The 16708-nt window shown below is 40.8% G+C and overlaps 1 protein-coding gene and 1 non-coding gene across 10 annotated transcripts in view; both read left to right on the forward strand.

Moving 5' to 3' along the window:
* The first annotated feature begins 1639 nt into the window (after positions 1-1639).
* Positions 1640-1741, forward strand: LOC147822770 (small nucleolar RNA U13). Its single transcript, XR_015445236.1, has one exon. It is a non-coding gene; the product is annotated as a small nucleolar RNA U13 (small nucleolar RNA).
* Positions 1742-5229: 3488 nt separating this feature from the next.
* Positions 5230-16708, forward strand: part of Gpatch2l (G-patch domain containing 2 like) — a 139948-nt gene continuing 128469 nt past the window's right edge. For 3 of the 9 annotated variants that reach the window (XR_015445056.1, XM_004837150.4, XM_004837149.4), the window contains exons 1-2: positions 5230-5343; positions 7558-8229. Coding sequence is in view for 4 of the 9 variants with exons in the window: in XM_004837150.4 (XP_004837207.1) it covers positions 7568-8229 (662 nt within the window). In the remaining 5 variants the exon portion in view is untranslated. The remainder of the gene's footprint in view (positions 5344-7557; positions 8230-16708) is intronic. The other 6 variants (XR_015445055.1, XR_015445054.1, XR_015445053.1 and 3 more) reach the window with 2 other exon arrangements.

Genomic DNA, 16708 nt, shown 5'->3' on the forward strand with positions numbered 1-16708 from the left:
TTAAACAGTAGCAATTAGTATGTCACACAACAGAAAGTTCTGGAATAGATCCTTCAGGGTTGGTTGATCCAGGGCTCAGGAATCTCATCAGAGATCCAGATTCCTTTCATTGCTGTTCTCTGCCATCCTCAGCATTGGTACATCCTTAGAATAGTGGAGAGGTGTGGCAGTTCCAGGTACAACAATTTCCAAAAAAAGAAGAGAAATGGTCGCTTGCTGTGATTGCCCCCCAAACCTTCTCTTCATATTCATTACCCGTTACTGAGTCAGTGTGCCCACTCCTGAGACAGTCTGCATGGGAAATGGGATTGGTTACCCTGTGGGCTCTGTCCATGGCTTTCACCATCCTATGGAATACACTTGTATGTGCCACCAGATACTTAGGAGGCAGAGACAGGAGAATTGTGAATTTGAGGACAGCCTGGGCAAGACCATATCTCAAAACTACAAAAAAGGGCTGGAGAGTGGGAAGGAAGGGGGAAGTAAAAACGATTAAGATGTATATTTATCAATTCTCCAAGATAATTATTATCCATCACAAACATATACCAATACATAAAAAAAAAAAAAGTCCGAGGATGTTGCTTAGTGGTAGAGTACTTGCCTAGCAGGTGCAAGGCCCTGGTTTCTATCCTCAGTAACATTAAAAAATATGACTGAGGTTCTAATTTTCCTAACTCAGTATCTCGTGAACAAGCATTTATTTAGTTTTTAGTCTACTTAGCACAGGTCCAGATATGTTGTAGGGGCTCAGGAAATATTTGTTGGATGAATGATTTAGTTGGGCAGGCAAACTTCTACATAATTACCTCTAATTCAAAGATGAATGAAGAAAATATTGTAATGAAGATTCTGGCAAGAACTGAGAGAGAAGAGCCAATGGAGAGGGCAAGCAAAGGGAAGTCTTCATGGAGGTAGCATTGGCATTGAACCTTTAAATCTCCCCAAATCCCAAGGGTGTTTAAGAACCAGCAAATGGTCTAAGCCTCAAGCAGGAGGAAGTGAAAGATGGAAGAGGTGACATGATCCAAACCGTGTTTTCGGAAGGAACTATACTACCAGGTAGAGAATAGCTTTTTTGGGGAGATATTGAAGGTGGGAAGACCAGTAAGATGTCACCTGGCCAGATGAGGTTCATAGCAGAATGAAAATGACAGAGGGAGGGTGGGTCTAAGAATCCTGTAGGCGTGGAATCTATGAGGCTTAGCATTTAACTGAGTAAAGGGGTAAAAGGGGAATCAAGAATTGAAAATTATTTTGAAGCTTTTCACCTGGCTGAGTGTATGGTAGAGGTGATGTTTCCCGAAAAGGAAACAGTAGAGAGGGGCAGATTTGACAAGTATCATGGGAGAAACTAAGCTTTATTTTGACATCTTAAATTGGAGATACTGGTGGTGGATACAAGTGGAGACATTAGCAGAAGCAGAAAATTAAAAATGGACTTCAAGAAATTTGGGAGCACCAGGCCTGATGGCACATGCCTGTAATCTCAGAAATCAGGAGGCTGAGGCAGGAGGACCACCTTGAGTTCGAGGTCAGCCTGGGCTACATAGTTCATTCAAGGCCAGCCTGAATTACAAAGTGAGACCCTGTCTCAAAAAACAAACAAAAACAAACAAACAAACAAAACAGATTTAAGATCCTTCGATTTCATGAGTGTGATGATTGGGTGTTCATGCCGTATGCATGAGTTGTGCCTCCCTCAAACCTTGTTATAACCTTAAACATTACCCTTCTGATGTGGGGGGAAGAAAAGAAATTTGGGAGCTTTCAGTGCTGAAGGGGACAAATGGCACTACAGGAACTGATGTGATTTGTGGCAAAGAATTTTTTTTTAAAGAGAGGGTTGAGGAGCATGGACATCTGTTAAATATTTCTGTATGTCTGTCCTGTGGAAATCACAAATTCAGCACATCCCAAATAGAAAATAGAAGTAATCATCTTCCCATCAAATCCTTTCCCCCCTTTCTCCTCTCCTCTCCCCTCCCCCCTTCCCCTTCTCTCCCCTTCCCTCCTGTACCCTTCTGCCCCTCCCCTCCACCTCCCTTTCTTGTACTTTGCACCCAGGGCCTTAACACTCACTTATTGCAATAAGGCCTTGCTAAATCACTAAGTTGCTCAGACTGAGCTCAAAATTACAATTTGCCTGCCTTAGTCTCCCAGAATGCTGGGATCAGAGACATATACCACCCCATCCAGCCACTCCTCTCGAGCTTGTCTTCATTTCTTTAGCTGTGCAGGTAACTCTACTCAGTCTTGCAATCACTTTGGCACAAAACCTGATTTATCATCTTTGTCTCCTCTCTTTACATGGTAAGTTTCACCTACAGGAAATCCTGAAAATTCATAAAAGCAACAGAGTAGAAATGTAGGCATTTAATGGGAACTATTTTGGATGTTGTGTAGTGTACTGTTCTGGTGATAGTCTTATGAAAATACTGTTTTAATTTCCTTTATATATACTCAGATATATATATATATATATTAAACTCTACATTTTAAAGCACACTTTTAATTAAATATAACAGCCATATAGAAGTATACCCCATCATAAATCAGTAACTTTTCCTGTCATTAAATATCTTTCCATAACATCATCTTTATAGGCTGTAAGGTACACCATCCCAGAGACGGCATAATTAATAACTTAATTAACCACTTTGGTAGCAGTTCTGGCTTTTTCAAGTACCTTCACCCCTCAGCAATGTTGCAGAAATAAATTTACCTGCATTTCAGATTTTTGCACCCATTTCCAAGTCTTCCTTAGACTAAAATTTTTAGGGAAATTTCTGAGCCAAAAGCCATACACATTTTTAGAAAAAAAAAAACTTGTAATTTTAGAATTTCAGGTTTCCAGAAAAATTATGACGATTCTGAGTTGGGGATGTTGCTCAGTAGTAGAGTGCTTATTTAGCATGTGCAAGAGACTCTGGGTTCTATCCCCAGCACTACAGAAAAGGATTATGGGGCCGGGGATTTAGCTCAGTGGTTCCACTGCCTGCCTCCTAAGTGCAAGGACCTGAATTTGATCCCCAGTACCAAAAAAAAAAAAAAGATTATGAAGATTCTACATTTTCCATGTAACCTACATCCAATTTCCCTTATTATCATCTCGTTAGTATAGCACCTTGTCACAATTAACCAATATTAATACATTATTAATAACTAAAGTCCATGCTTTATCTAGATTTTTTCTATTCCAATATTCCATCCATTATACCACATTCCGTTTAGTTGTCATGTCTCCTGAGGCTCCTCTTGGCTGTGACAGTTTCTTAGACTTTCCTTGTCTTGAGACAGGGTCTCACTATGTAGTCTTGACTGGCCTTGAACTCACTTTGTAGCCCAACCTGGCCTCAAGCTTGTAGCTATCCTCCTGCCTCATCCTCCTGAGTGCTGGGATTACAGACATGCACCATCACGCCCGGAGACTTTCCTTGTCTTTACCTTCATAATTTTGAGGAATTCTGGTCATGCATTCTGTATGATGTCCTTCAACTGGGGTTTGTTTTCTTTCACATGATTACATTACCAGTTAGCATGGGTCCTAGCTTTAGTGATAATGGAAACTAAAACTATAGCACAAACTTGCAGGAAAAGGCTTTAATTAAAAGAGAAAACAAAGGAGAGCACAGCTTTGACAAAGATCAAGCTGGACCTCTAATGAGCAGAGTAAGAGCAAATGGGAAACTACTCCAGCTTGAGTAGCTGGAGGGGGCACACTCTGATGAAGAGGATCAGACTGGCCCACTCTCAAAAGAGGAGGCCAACTTTTAAGGATTAGTTGAAATGGGTCAGGGTCTAGTGGAACATTCTGTCAGTTTTGGTTTCCATAGATCTGAAGGAATCCTTATGATGTGAGGCACAACTTGGTTCCCAAAAGATATTTTTGCTTAGGGAAATCTCAATCTTGTGAGGTTCTGCTGGAATCCAAGGTGACCTTTAATTTAGTGCCATGACTGAAGACTTCCAGGTGTAGTTGAATGTTCCCGTTAATTCTTATCTTGGTGTCTTCAGTCTTAAAGAGGGATGAGACTGTAAATTCGGGGATCAACTCTGTTTTGCCAACTTGTAGACATATACTCCCTAAATGATTAGCATGCCTATATGCAGATCTGAGATCTCAAAGTTTTAAGGTAACAAAGGCTACCAAAGAAGGAGGAGGTCAAGCTTTGTTCTGATTTTAGTTACCTATTGGACATCTGTAGGCCCAAATGGTCATTATTATTATTATTATTATTATTATTATTATTATTATTATTTGTTTTTTGGTACCGGGGATCAAACTCAGGATCTTGCACTTGCAAGGCAGGTGCAGTACCGGTGAGCTAAATCCCCAGCCCTATTATTATTATTATTATTAATTTTTTTTTTTTTTTTTTTAGCAGAAACCACTTTTAAGTCCCTGACTGGCTCAGAAGAAAACACAAATCCTGCTTTTCATGAGTAACTGGTTTAGAGCCCAGGAGTTATTTTGTGTTCCTATGGTGGTCTCTGTGTCATTTGGACTGGGGTTAGGAGTTTTGGAAGGAAAGTACTATAGAGTGCTGTGCTCTATATATCAAGTTCACACACTGTCATGACGCATCACTGTTGATGTTAACCTTGATCACCAGGCTGAGATAGGGCCCGTCAGGTTTCTCCACTGCAAAGTTACTCATTTTGCCCCCTTTCCATACTGTACTCATCAGAGGAAATCACACAAGAAGTTGGGAGCTATGCTTGTGGATGGGCTCTACACAAATTAGGATTCTTCCGCGGGAAATTTATCTCTTCTTCCCCACTAATTTACTTTATCATTCACATATCAGTATGGGATCATGAATATTTCTTTTATACTTTGAGATATAATCCAATATTACTTTACCGTTTTATTGCTCAAGGCAAGTATATTTTTAATGCTGAGTAACTTAACGCAAAACTGTCCCCTTCCGAAGTTTATGCCAACTCTTATGGATAAAAATGAAGATCCATTTCTCTTCAACCTAACAAATCCTCAGCGCCCAACTTTCTGACGCTCACTGGGGAGAAGAGGCTAGCCTGCGGGGTCTACTCTAGTTTGACATCCGAGCCACAAAGATGATTCTTGCTCCCTACTGGGCTTTTCCTTGCCTCCTGGCCAACATCCTAGCTTTCCCTGGCCCCGCCCACTATGGGGCGGAAGCGGGCACGACCGCGGGCGGAAGCTGCTGGGCCCGGGCGGGCCTTCTCTCAGTCAGCCCCTCCCACTCTACTACCGCCCCACCCCTCCGGCCCAGACCGGAAATAAGGTCAGAGAGGGAAACCCCGGCGGGGAGACTGGGCCTCAAAAGCGGCGCCAGTTGGAGGTGGCTGCGGCAGCCGGTGAGGGGGAGGAGTGGGTGAGAGGGTCGGTGTCCGCCAGCGCCAGAGAGCATCCGGGCTCTGGGCTGCTGCTGGGCGGCTAAGGGTGCCTTGGGGCCGTGGCGGCTGGCGGGAGGGGCGAGAGTGGTGGGCCTTGCGTCCCTGGGCCTGTTGCCCCAATCCCGGGCGATGAGGTCGGTTCGCCTCGAGGGCGACAGTCCCTTCCTCACCTCCCTTCTTTCCCTTTTCGGCGGGTGACAGCATGAGGGATTGGTGTCTCGGGCCTTGGTCGCAGTAGCTCTCGGGGACAGCGGGAGATGGCGGGGAGTCCTTTGAAACATGTTATTTTTGTGTGTTTTTTTTCCTCGCACATATGTGGCCATGTTGCGACCCTCGATCACAGAGGGAGCCCGCTCGCCAGATCTTGCTTTTTGGCGGTTTCCATCTTAGAAGGGCAGACCCACTGTTCAGGGTGAGCCCAAATTCAGAGTTGCTTCCTGCTTCCCTATCTTCCACACCTCCCACTCTGCTGCTGACTCTCCTTTGCCGTCTGCCACGTCCTGTCTTGACCCAGACAGCCTTACCCCTCTCTGGGCCCGTGCCTGGACCCTGGGTCCTCTTGGGGTTTTCATCTGAGCGAACCTGGGGTTGCGGGAGTCCCAGGGCTCTTCTGCTGCCTGTTTGAATTGCAGTCTTTGAGGCAGGAAAAGGATTCTGCTCAAGTATTCAACTAAAAGTTGTTTGATAATTTCGTTCCACGTTGCAGTTTGTGCAGTTCTGCCAGAATTTTTGAACAATAAGAAAGTGAATGAGATTTAAACATGCTGTTTCCACTTGTTTATCTATTTTGGTCATACTCCAGTTACGGAGTCTTAAACTACTTTTTACTTAAAGGGGTGTGATCTTTTAATTTATGTGGCTTTTGACATTTTGAGGTATTCCTTGGGTGGTCATTTTGGAACTAGGTGTCTCCGTTGCCCCCACAGATATGTCACACAAGCCAGAAGACTTTTCTGCCTTTGAATTCATTGGCGTAGGGACAGTGTGAGAACAGATTTTTGTTTTGTTTTCGGTACCGAGGATCAAACTCGGGTCCTTGCGCTTTCGCGGCAGGCGGTTGAACCCCTGAGTTAAATCCCCAGTCCAAGAACGGATTTTTGAAAGCCTTTTGCAAAATATATATTGCATGAACAGAAATATGCCCTGAGGGTGGTGGGCTACATAGAGTTTTAAGCTCTAATTATGGTCTTGAAATACTTCGGGCTTAACAAGGCCTAGGCAGAAAGTGATGACTTAATGTATACTTTATTAGGTGTTGCACAGATTACATTTCTTTTTAAAAGGGAATTTTAAAAATTGCTTCTACTCGTATCCCTTGAAAGGTTTGCCTCTGAAGTATGACAGTTCGATGAGTAGAAAAATAGGAGATTTTGAAAAGAGCAATTAGCCAGAAACCTTAGTTTCCACCCCATCCCCCTCATTTCAGCTTCAGTTATATCCTGGTTTTGTGTGTGTGATTGTGTTACCGTGCAGCACTAAAGCACATAATTAGGATGATCAGGATGGAGAGAAGAGCCTAAAAGTTGCTAATTATGCAAAAGTAAATGACGCCTTCTATGTAGTTCTATACCTAGTAGCTTCCACATGGCAATCGGTACACTGGCATCACTACAGACTCTTGGATCTCTTAAACTGCAAGCAGGCTTCCTTAAGTGAGTCCGTGCATTCTCAGCAGTGATCCCAGACTTCTGAGCAGACCTTCATCCAGTCTCAGTACCATGGTGCTGCCAGATCCCATCCTGTATTCTCTCAGCTCTACTGTGGTTTTGAAATTGTGTGTTTTTCTGTTCATCTCTGATTAGACATTTTATAGTCTTTTGGGATCTCATCACCTTGTAATTCAATGATAAGTTCAATTGAGGAGGAAGGGAAGAGATCCCCCGGTTTGTTTGCTCATTTTTGCTAGTATCTCAGTTATCTTGTGAGTGGTTGAGTTTTTATACTTAAGAACACGTTGGTGTCAGACATTTAACAGGGGCCAAATACCTATTTTTTTTAGTGGCTTAAGGGAGCATGGATGGGAGGAACATAGTCTTAAATATATCCAGTTGTAAGGTATGTTTATTTTCTATAGATGGGCATGATTCTGCATGATCTATTTTATAGAATTATTTGAAAATAACAGATCCTATTCAAGCTTTCTTTTTCTTTCATTTTTGAAATTTTCCTTGGCAGATGTGGCCTCATGGATGAGCTGGTACATGACTTAGCCTCAGCCTTGGAGCAGACATCTGAGCAGAATAAGCTTGGTGAGCTGTGGGAAGAGATGGCCTTGAGCCCTCGACAGCAGAGGCGGCAGCTTCGGAAACGCCGAGGCCGGAAGCGCCGATCTGACTTTACTCACCTGGCAGAGCACACCTGCTGCTACAGTGAGGCCTCTGAGTCCAGCCTGGATGAGGCCATTAAGGACTGTCGAGAAGTTGCCCCAGTCACCAATTTCAGTGACTCTGATGACACAATGGTAGCCAAACGGCACCCAGCTCTCAATGCCATTGTTAAGAGTAAGCAACATTCTTGGCATGAATCAGACTCCTTTACTGAAAATGCACCTTGTCGACCACTCAGGCGCAGGCGAAAGGTGAAGCGAGTGACTTCAGAGGTGGCTGCCAGCCTTCAGCAGAAGCTGAAGGTATCAGATTGGAGCTATGAGCGAGGCTGCAGGTTCAAGTCCGCCAAGAAGCAGCGTCTGTCTCGCTGGAAGGAGAATACCCCCTGGACCTCATCAGGCCACGGGTTGTGTGAATCATCAGAAAACAGGGCTTTCCTAAGCAAAACAGGAAGGAAAGAAAGAATGGAATGTGAAACAGATGAACAGAAACAGGGCTCTGATGAAAACATGTCAGAATGGTGAGCTCTCCTTCGCTAAATCAGGGATTTTCCTAATTAATTTTACCCAAAGTACAAATGCAGTCTCTTGATGAGTTCCACTTTTTTCCAAACCAGCCACTCTAGTATTGGCTTTGTAGCCTTTCTTTAATCAGAAGTTGATCTCTAGTTTTTTGTTTTTTGGGTTTTTTTTGGTATGGGGGGGATAGAACTCAGGACCCTGCACTTACGAGGCAGGTGGCAGCACCACTGAGCTAAATCCCCGGTCCCTGATCTCTAGTTTTGTTTTGTTTTTTTTCTAGTTTTTAAAGTAGCATTTATGATTCTGTTTTCCTCTTCAAGAAAGTTATGTGTAAGGGAAACAGTTTGAGACTAAAAATTATATATCTCAATGCATAACCAAGAAGTTAAAAACAACTTGCTGCTGTTTATACTACGTAGTTCACAAGCATATTGTTCTTTAGAACTAGAGTCTTAGCAGAGGCTGGTATATATGAGTATATATAGTATATTTGAGAGAGAATGTGCAGGTGCCATGCATATGCATTTTGTAAATGTTCTCGTAAGCTGCACTTTAAGAATCAGGGCTTTTTAGGTATTTTCGGGCTATAGTTCTGTTCTCTGCTACTTCTGTGTAACTTTGAGTATACTATTTAGTGACAGACTTTCAGGTTGTCTGAATACATTGTGGGCTTAGAAAATAACAGTGGCAAGTCCAAATATGATCAAAGATCATACCAAATGTGATCAGGCCATGGAAATTTGTCTCTCTCTTTTTTTTTTTTTGGTACTGGGGAACAAACTCGGATCCTTGTGCTTGCGCAGCAGGCAGTGAAACCACTGAGCTAAATCCCCGGCCCAGAAATTTGTCTCTTAATTAATAGATGTTTAAATGTCAGTGTGACTTTTGGTAACTTAATTTTTCTACATCTCATTTGTAGGAACATTGATAATTCTGCAACTTTTTACTTTAATATTAATAGTAATCTATCGACTTTTCAATGCGGATGCTGTTGGTGTTTTGGATGAAATTATTCTTTGTGTACTTTGCAGGATACTTAGCATCTCTTCATTATTCCTACCCCTCTTCATAGAATCAACCCAAATGCCCCATAGGGGTAGCCTCTAGGTGGGTTGAATACACCCAGTTGGCACTGTTGTGTATTCTGTTATTGTTAATTAAGATTGGTTGGCATTTATTAAGCACTGTACTACACACTTACTGGATATTCTTAATGTTCACAATTCTGCTGTATGGTAGAATTCCACTGTTTGTATTTCATATAAGAGGAAACTGGGCTTTAAGAGAGTTTAGAGAATTTTTCTAAGGTCACCCAGTGCTCAAACTGAGAATCAAACCTGTTTTCAAAGCTTGTATTTCACCATGTTTTGCTGCTCTTTGAGTTTGTCTTTTCCATGACCCCTTTTCTGTTTCATCTTAACTTTTACAACTGGAGAGCATATGACCCTTCTTAGGACTTTGCTTCTTCTGAAGTTTGTCTTAAAAACAAAGACATAAATCTTAGGTACTCAGAGGTGAAGCTGTGTAGGTCTCTGTGCCACTACATTTATGGATGGGTATTAGTCCAGCTTTCTTACTAACTTTGTGTTGCAAGTCTGTTCAGTTACAGTAAGGTAGGGCCCCCGTTTGGCTTTTCTAGTTTTCCTCTAAGCTTAATTCTTTCTAAAGATGATTTATCCAATTTATATGTATATTTTTGTATCTTTTTCCTTTTGCTATTTTTAATCAAACAAGAACTGCTTAGTCAGCTTGTACCCTTTCAGGATATTGAAACCCTCTGTTGAGGTATTCAAGTTTATTTTATTTTATTTCATTTTATTTTTTTTGGTACCAGGGATCGAACTCTGGTCCTTGCACTTGTGCAGCAGGTGGTGAAACCCCTGAGCTAAATCCCAAGCCCCTTCAAGTTTATTTTAATGTTGAGTATATATACCTTGAAATCTTAGGAGTGAGAATGGCGATTTAAAAAATAAGCATTTGGAATGATAGTTTGTGTATATTTCTTCCCCAGAATTTTTTGTTAGGCTATGAAGTTATTGTGGGTGTTAGGGACTGTTAACTCTGTGTAAAATTCAGCTGCAAATGCAGAGGCAATGGTCTAGCAGTGAGATGCTTTAGTTTTTCTGTTCTTTCTTACCCCAGACCATCTACTGGAGTCAGGTTGTGATAATATAAATTCCAGTTATGTCAGAGCCTGGAGAAATTGAAGTAGACGGGAATTCTTCTGAATTTCTCTTTTCAAGTTAAGGAGACCTCTTTTTCCCATTTGGACTATTTCCCTGGTCTGTGACGACTTCAGAGTTCCTTGAGTAATAGGGTGTTAAAGTCCTCATAGCTATGAAGGAATAGTGAGTGGAGTAAGAGCAGATAGAGAATGAAAAAAAAAAACTTCTTTAAAATCTAATTATTCAGGAGTCCTAAATTCCCCTTCACTTGTCTTCCATGATGTGTAGTTACAAACAGAAATGCTTTGTTTTCTTCTGCCTGAATCTCTTCTATGGGGAAAGAGTGATGATTCTTATTTGATTTCATATTATGTCCAGCCTCTCCTCAATAGTAAAGTGGAACTAAAATCTTTTAATTTTCAAGCTGCCCTCAATTATGATTCATTTTTATATACTGCAAATGTTAGGGGTTGAACCCAGGGCCTTGTACATGGCTAGGTAAGTGGTCTACCGTTGAGCCACATCCCCAGTCCTTCCCTCAATTATTAACCATAACCTTACAGAAAGACCTAGCATTGCAGTGTAAGTAGGTACTAGTGTATGATTTGGATATTATTCCATCTTGGTGAGTTCATTCTGTCAATTTTCCCCCCTACATTAGAAGAAATACTTTTGAGATTCTTCTTGGTTGCTATTTAGTACATCAGCTTAGATGTACCACAGTTTATTTACATACAGACCAAAGTCAAGAACTTTATTTTTTATCAGTGTCATTGCAGATTGTCAGAGCCATGGCCCACCTTGTAAAATTAAGACGAAGTTGATCATTAAGCTTAAACTGCCCTAGTCAGTGGATAGTTATTTTTAAAAAGCATGTAAAGATATTTTAGATTTTAAAGTGTATGTCTCAATCAACTTTAATTTCCTTATATCCACTTTTTGCTGACTAGACATTGAGTAGTTTAATGATTAATCAGTATTTCTGTTTTGCATTTTTCTATTATTCCTTCAGTTCTGTAACAACCAATTCTTTACAAGTTCTGAGGAACTGAAAATGATTGTACTGTATAGCTTTTTTTAAATGCCTGTGTAAAGATCAAACAGTTATTTTAATTTTTTCCATCTGTGTGTTTTTATGCTTAGTAGCTTTCTTTGGATTTTCCTACAATAATCCTTCCCTGATAATAATTCTACTGATTTTTTTGTTTAAATTGTCTATATAGCAGCTATTAATTAGATGACCATGGTCTTAATTTTGTCCTTTTGTTCACTAACACATCATTTGTTCTCCTTTAACATAGTTTAGCTTCTTTTTCTTTTATAAATGCATTGGTTAGGTGATGGTCTGAAGTCACATGCAGGAGCCTTCTTAAAGTGATATATTAGAGGCTGTTCTCACAGAAAAGAAAATTTTCCCTTCTCTTGGAAGGCAAGTGACAGAGATAGAGTGCTAAACCTCCCCCTCCTTCTCCAGCCCAAGCTGACCTTCTGCAGCCCCTTGGTGCCTCTTGTTTTCTTATTTTTATAGAAAATCAATATCCCTTCTGACACAAACAATAGCTCAGAAGCAAGAATAAATGGGAGAAAGCTGAGATCTCTGTCCATCACCTTTCACTTTAACTCCCCCAAACTCTTTAATTATGGGTGTGCTTTGCTCCAGGTGTTTGTGACAGTGAAATTGCTAAATGAGGACCATTTTAACCAAAGATTGGGTGATCAATAACACTCTATAGCAGTAGCTTGTTGGATCAATAGCATTCATTATTTCATGGTTAAGGTAAGTAGCCTCCTTTGCAAGTGGAGGTCATTAATCAGGGGTTTCTGGAGCCAAGGAAAAGAATATATGTGCTAGGTTGGGGTTGTTCTGTTTTCTATTCTTTAAATAGGGATGCTGACCAAGAGTGTCTTTACCATTGCTGCAGTTGGTAGTATTCATTGGAAAATATTGAATAGCTAGCATATCTTGCTCGTATAGATTTCTTCAGAGTTTTGCTGGTATATCTTTAGGGAACAAGTGTAAAAGAATACTTGGGAGGTGTATATGGTACTATTGTATTTGAAGGTCTATCCCTTGAAAGAGTATCCTTCTAGAAAGAAATGTTAAAATTATTTTATGGCTCCAGACGAAGAGACTAAGTACAGAGTGAAATGTTACCTCAGTATAAAAGATAACATTCTTTTATAATGGTAAACATAAAAGAGAATCATTTCACCAGGTAGTGAGTTTTAGATCACTGGAGGAATTGACCTGAAGACTACTGTTACTGTAGAGCTGAGAAGATTGAACTGAAGCACTTCTAAGGACTCTTGGAACATGAGTTCCTGTGATTTTTTTCAGTTACAACTTACCTCCTACCATTGTGACTTTAATTTTAAAAGGCATCTCATAGGCAGCCTTAACTGCCCACTAGAATATTTATGAAAAAAAATCCAACGTTTGCTTACTTACATCATCAGAAACCAAAAAGTAGTTGGCCTTTTGCCAAAATTTCCTCAACTACAGTACAAGGCTGATAGAACTATGATTGGGAATGCCACTGGGGCTGACGTTAGCAGCACAGAGCCTGTCCTGATGCTGCAAGGCTATGTGTCCTTTCTCCATGGGGAGCCTTCCAAAGTGCAAGGTCTGGCTCAGTGAGAATTGGGTAGCTGCACTTTCAGCAGAATGTTGTTCTATCTTGCTTCTTAGTCTGTCTTTTGCTTTCTATTTGGAGGCTGTGACTCCCAGAATACATCTAGATAGGGAAGTTTAGTGTTTTCTGTGTATTTGTGTTTGTATGTAGGAGGCAGACACAGAGTATTGAGTCTCTAAGAATAAAGTTTATCATTGGCATGGCCGGAGAAGAAAAAAATCCCCTTTGAACATCTTGGAGATTGTAGTGTTTTGTATATTACATTCCATTTATTGAAGACTCCTGGAATAGAGCCACAGTCAGGGAGTGAGGGTTGTAAGGAGATCCCATCTCAGTCTGGCATACCTGTATTTGATGAAAGTGCTCTAGGAACATTGAGAATTAGGTTAGGGGCTCTTCTTTTGGCCAGTTGTAGATCTGAGAAGAGCATGTTACCCATATCCATAGGAGTAGAGAATTCTGTTGGCAAATACCAAGAGGCCTTTGGATACATTCTGCAGAATAAAGGAAAGGGGACATTCTTAGGAAAGTTCAGAGGAAGAACAAGTATGTGAAGATGATTGCTAATAGGAACCAGGAGAATATTTTTGCAAAACTTCTATCAGAATGCAAGAAGGTGTAACTACTTGAAATAGAAGCAGTAAGTCATAGGAAACAAAGATGGCTATCCAAAAATCCAATAGTTGGGGGGAAGAACTGTAGAGAAGCTTAAGATGTACTTGCAATATTAAAATGAGGTACAGTGTGCTCTGCAGAAAATTGAGTTGATGTGGAAAACTTTTGGAAACACCATACCTGGCATGTTTATTATAAAATATATATTAATTAGAGACCTCTTATTAAGCTACTTGGTTAATAAGATCTTAAGTAGGAGAGAAACCCAGGTGGTAACTAGGTAGTACCAACGTGTGTGTGTGTGTGTGTGTGTGTGTGTGTGTTTGTGTGTGTGTGGTTTACTGAGTATTGAACTTAGGGCCTTTGCAATGAGCTCTATCCTTTCCCTTTTTTATATTTTTTATTTTGAGACAAAGTCTTGCTAAAGTCACTTAATTACCTAGGCTGGGCTTGAACTTGTAATCTTGCTGCCTCAGCCTTCCAGAATGCTGGTACTACGGGCATGCACCACTATGCCTGGCCCCAGTAACAACTTTTGATTAGAGATAGTAAACAAATTCTCTGGCTCTTATTGTGATTGAGACAGGTATAAATTAACCCATTCAGTTCTGAATGTGACAGTCGTCTGTGGTTAGGAATAAGAAAGGATTAGCCACCTCTAAGATCAGAAGGTAGAAATGGAACTTTTTTTTTCTTCCCAGTTTTGGAAATTTACAGAGTTGTCTTGTTGAAACTGGGAGCTTTATTTACAAGTAGGAAAAAACAGAATTATTTTCAAAAAAGAGTGTATAAAGCTACTGTATTACCTATTGCTGTGGACCAATTGCCCCAAAGCTTAGCAGCTGTAAACAGCACTTACTATCTTCCAGTTCCTGAGTTCAGGAGTCTGGGAGTGGCTTGGCTGGGTGGTTTTGTTTGAGTCTCTCAGGAAGTTGCTGTCAAACTGTTGGCAGGGCTGCGACAGAGTTGAACCTTGACTGGGGCTGGAGGTTCTTCCAAGTCCCCTCACTGGCTGTTGGCAGATCCTATTTCCTCAGTAGGCTGTTGGGTTCCTCTTCACCTGGGCCCCGCCAAGGTCTGTCAGAGTCCTCAAGACAGTATTTCCTCTTGTGTGAGTGATCTGAGAGAAGTGTGTGTGGCAGAGGGGGGAGTCCAGGGTGGAAGCCACAGTCTTGTTCACCTAATCTCAGAAGTGACAATGCGAGCAGGACTACACTGGCATGTAAAATAACCAGAGTATAGGTTCTGGGAATTTGGTTTCCACAGATGGCTACTGGCTGTCTGAAATGTTTTTTTCTATCCATGCATACTTACGATAAAGTTTTACTTTTTATTCATTACTCTAGGTCAGTGTTCTCAGCTCAGGCACTATTGACATTTTGGGCCAAGTCTCTGTATTAGGTCTGTCATGTGTGTTGTGAGATCTATCCCCTAGACTATCTCCTAGACGCCAGCAGCCTGCCAACCCTCCCACCCCTTCAAGTTGTTGCCATGAAGTGTTTCCAGACTTTGTCAAATGACCCTGAAGGGAGGCATGCAAAGTTGTTTCCAGTTGAGAACCACTGGTGCTGATGTTTCTGTTACTGACGGTGGGTTTTTATCATTGACTCTGCTTTACCAACATGCATGAGTTTCAAATTAGGAAAACTTTGGATTCCCAGTACCAAAACCAAAATAAAACAAAACAATCAAATTAGGAAAACTTATTATGACCCAAACATTGATCTCTCATGTAAAATAAATATACTATAGTATTGAAACAAATTTAATTTTTGCCAATTTGAAAATGAAGCCCTTTAACTGTTCCTCACAAGGCAGACAGTACAGTTTAGAACTTGGAAAGAGGAGCATTTCAGATGAAAGCTTATTCCAGTCAGTACTAAGGCGTATAATGTTTGGTTGTTAATAGCCTTTGTAGCTGGGTGTGGTGGTGCACACCTGTAATCCCAGTGCGGGGGAGTTGGAGGGGGGAGGCTGAAGCAAGAGGATTACCATGAGTTCAAGGCCAGCATAGAATACATAATAAGACCCTGTCTCGGAAAAAAACAACAAAAACAATGTTTGTCCTGGAATTGTTTCAGCAGACAAGGTTTAAAATAGTAAGGTTTATTTTTTGGTGATGTTAGGGATTAAACTTAGGGTCTCATACATGCTAACCAAGCATTGTACAACTGAGCTACTGCCCTAACCCTCAATAGTGGGTTTTTTTTCCTTTGGTACCAGGGATCAAACTCAGGACATTGCACTTTCGAGGCAGGTGGTGGAACCACTAAGCTAAATCCCCGGCCCCCTCAATAGTGTTTCATTAGGCTGAATTTCTATCACAGTATACTTCTGTGGAAGTAGATACCATTTCCAGTCATCTGGTCTACTGAGAGTGCCTCTAATTATACAGTTCTGGTGGAAAGATTAGATGGGTAGGTGTCTGATAAAACAAAACAAAATGTTACTTGCTATATCTGGGTGATGGAATGTGGGTATTAACTTTCAACTTTTTGTGTACTTGAAAATTTTCATCAAAATTTGAGGCATTAATGCCTGTAGGAGTGGCTGCCATTTCAAGAGAAGATGAGGTTTCATTATCTGCTGTTCACTGCAGATTTCGTTTTGTTCGGTTTTTTTCTGAAGATTCATAAAGACTGGGTTTCTCTCTTCTGACTAATCTGTAAACAACTGCAAATGGGATGGGCATTATAGATAGGCTCAAGTTTTTACTTATAAAAAGGTGGGAGATTTAGCTCAGTGGTTCTGACGCCTGCCTCGTAAGCGCAAGGACCCGAGTTTGATCCCCGGTACCAAAAAAAAAAAAAAAAAAGAGCTCAAAGCCAAAAAGTTATAAGCAAATTTGAAGGTTTATGAATAGGAAAAACTGTGAGAGCTTGACATCATTTAACTTTTAGACTGTGATCTACAAAGGTGCTAAAAGAAAATTGTTTTTATTAAAAGGTATGGGCTTATTTTTAATGTAATATTAAATTGAATTAGCTATACAGTAATATTTTGTATTTGTCTTTATTAAAATCCTACTGATCTGAATTTTTTTAAAAAAATCAGTCTCTGAGCCA

This window comes from Heterocephalus glaber, unplaced genomic scaffold, assembly GCF_053883595.1.
Source record: "Heterocephalus glaber isolate CG9 unplaced genomic scaffold, H.glaber_assembly_v1.0 deba00001608, whole genome shotgun sequence".
In the NCBI taxonomy this organism is placed as follows: Eukaryota; Metazoa; Chordata; class Mammalia; order Rodentia; family Bathyergidae; genus Heterocephalus; species Heterocephalus glaber.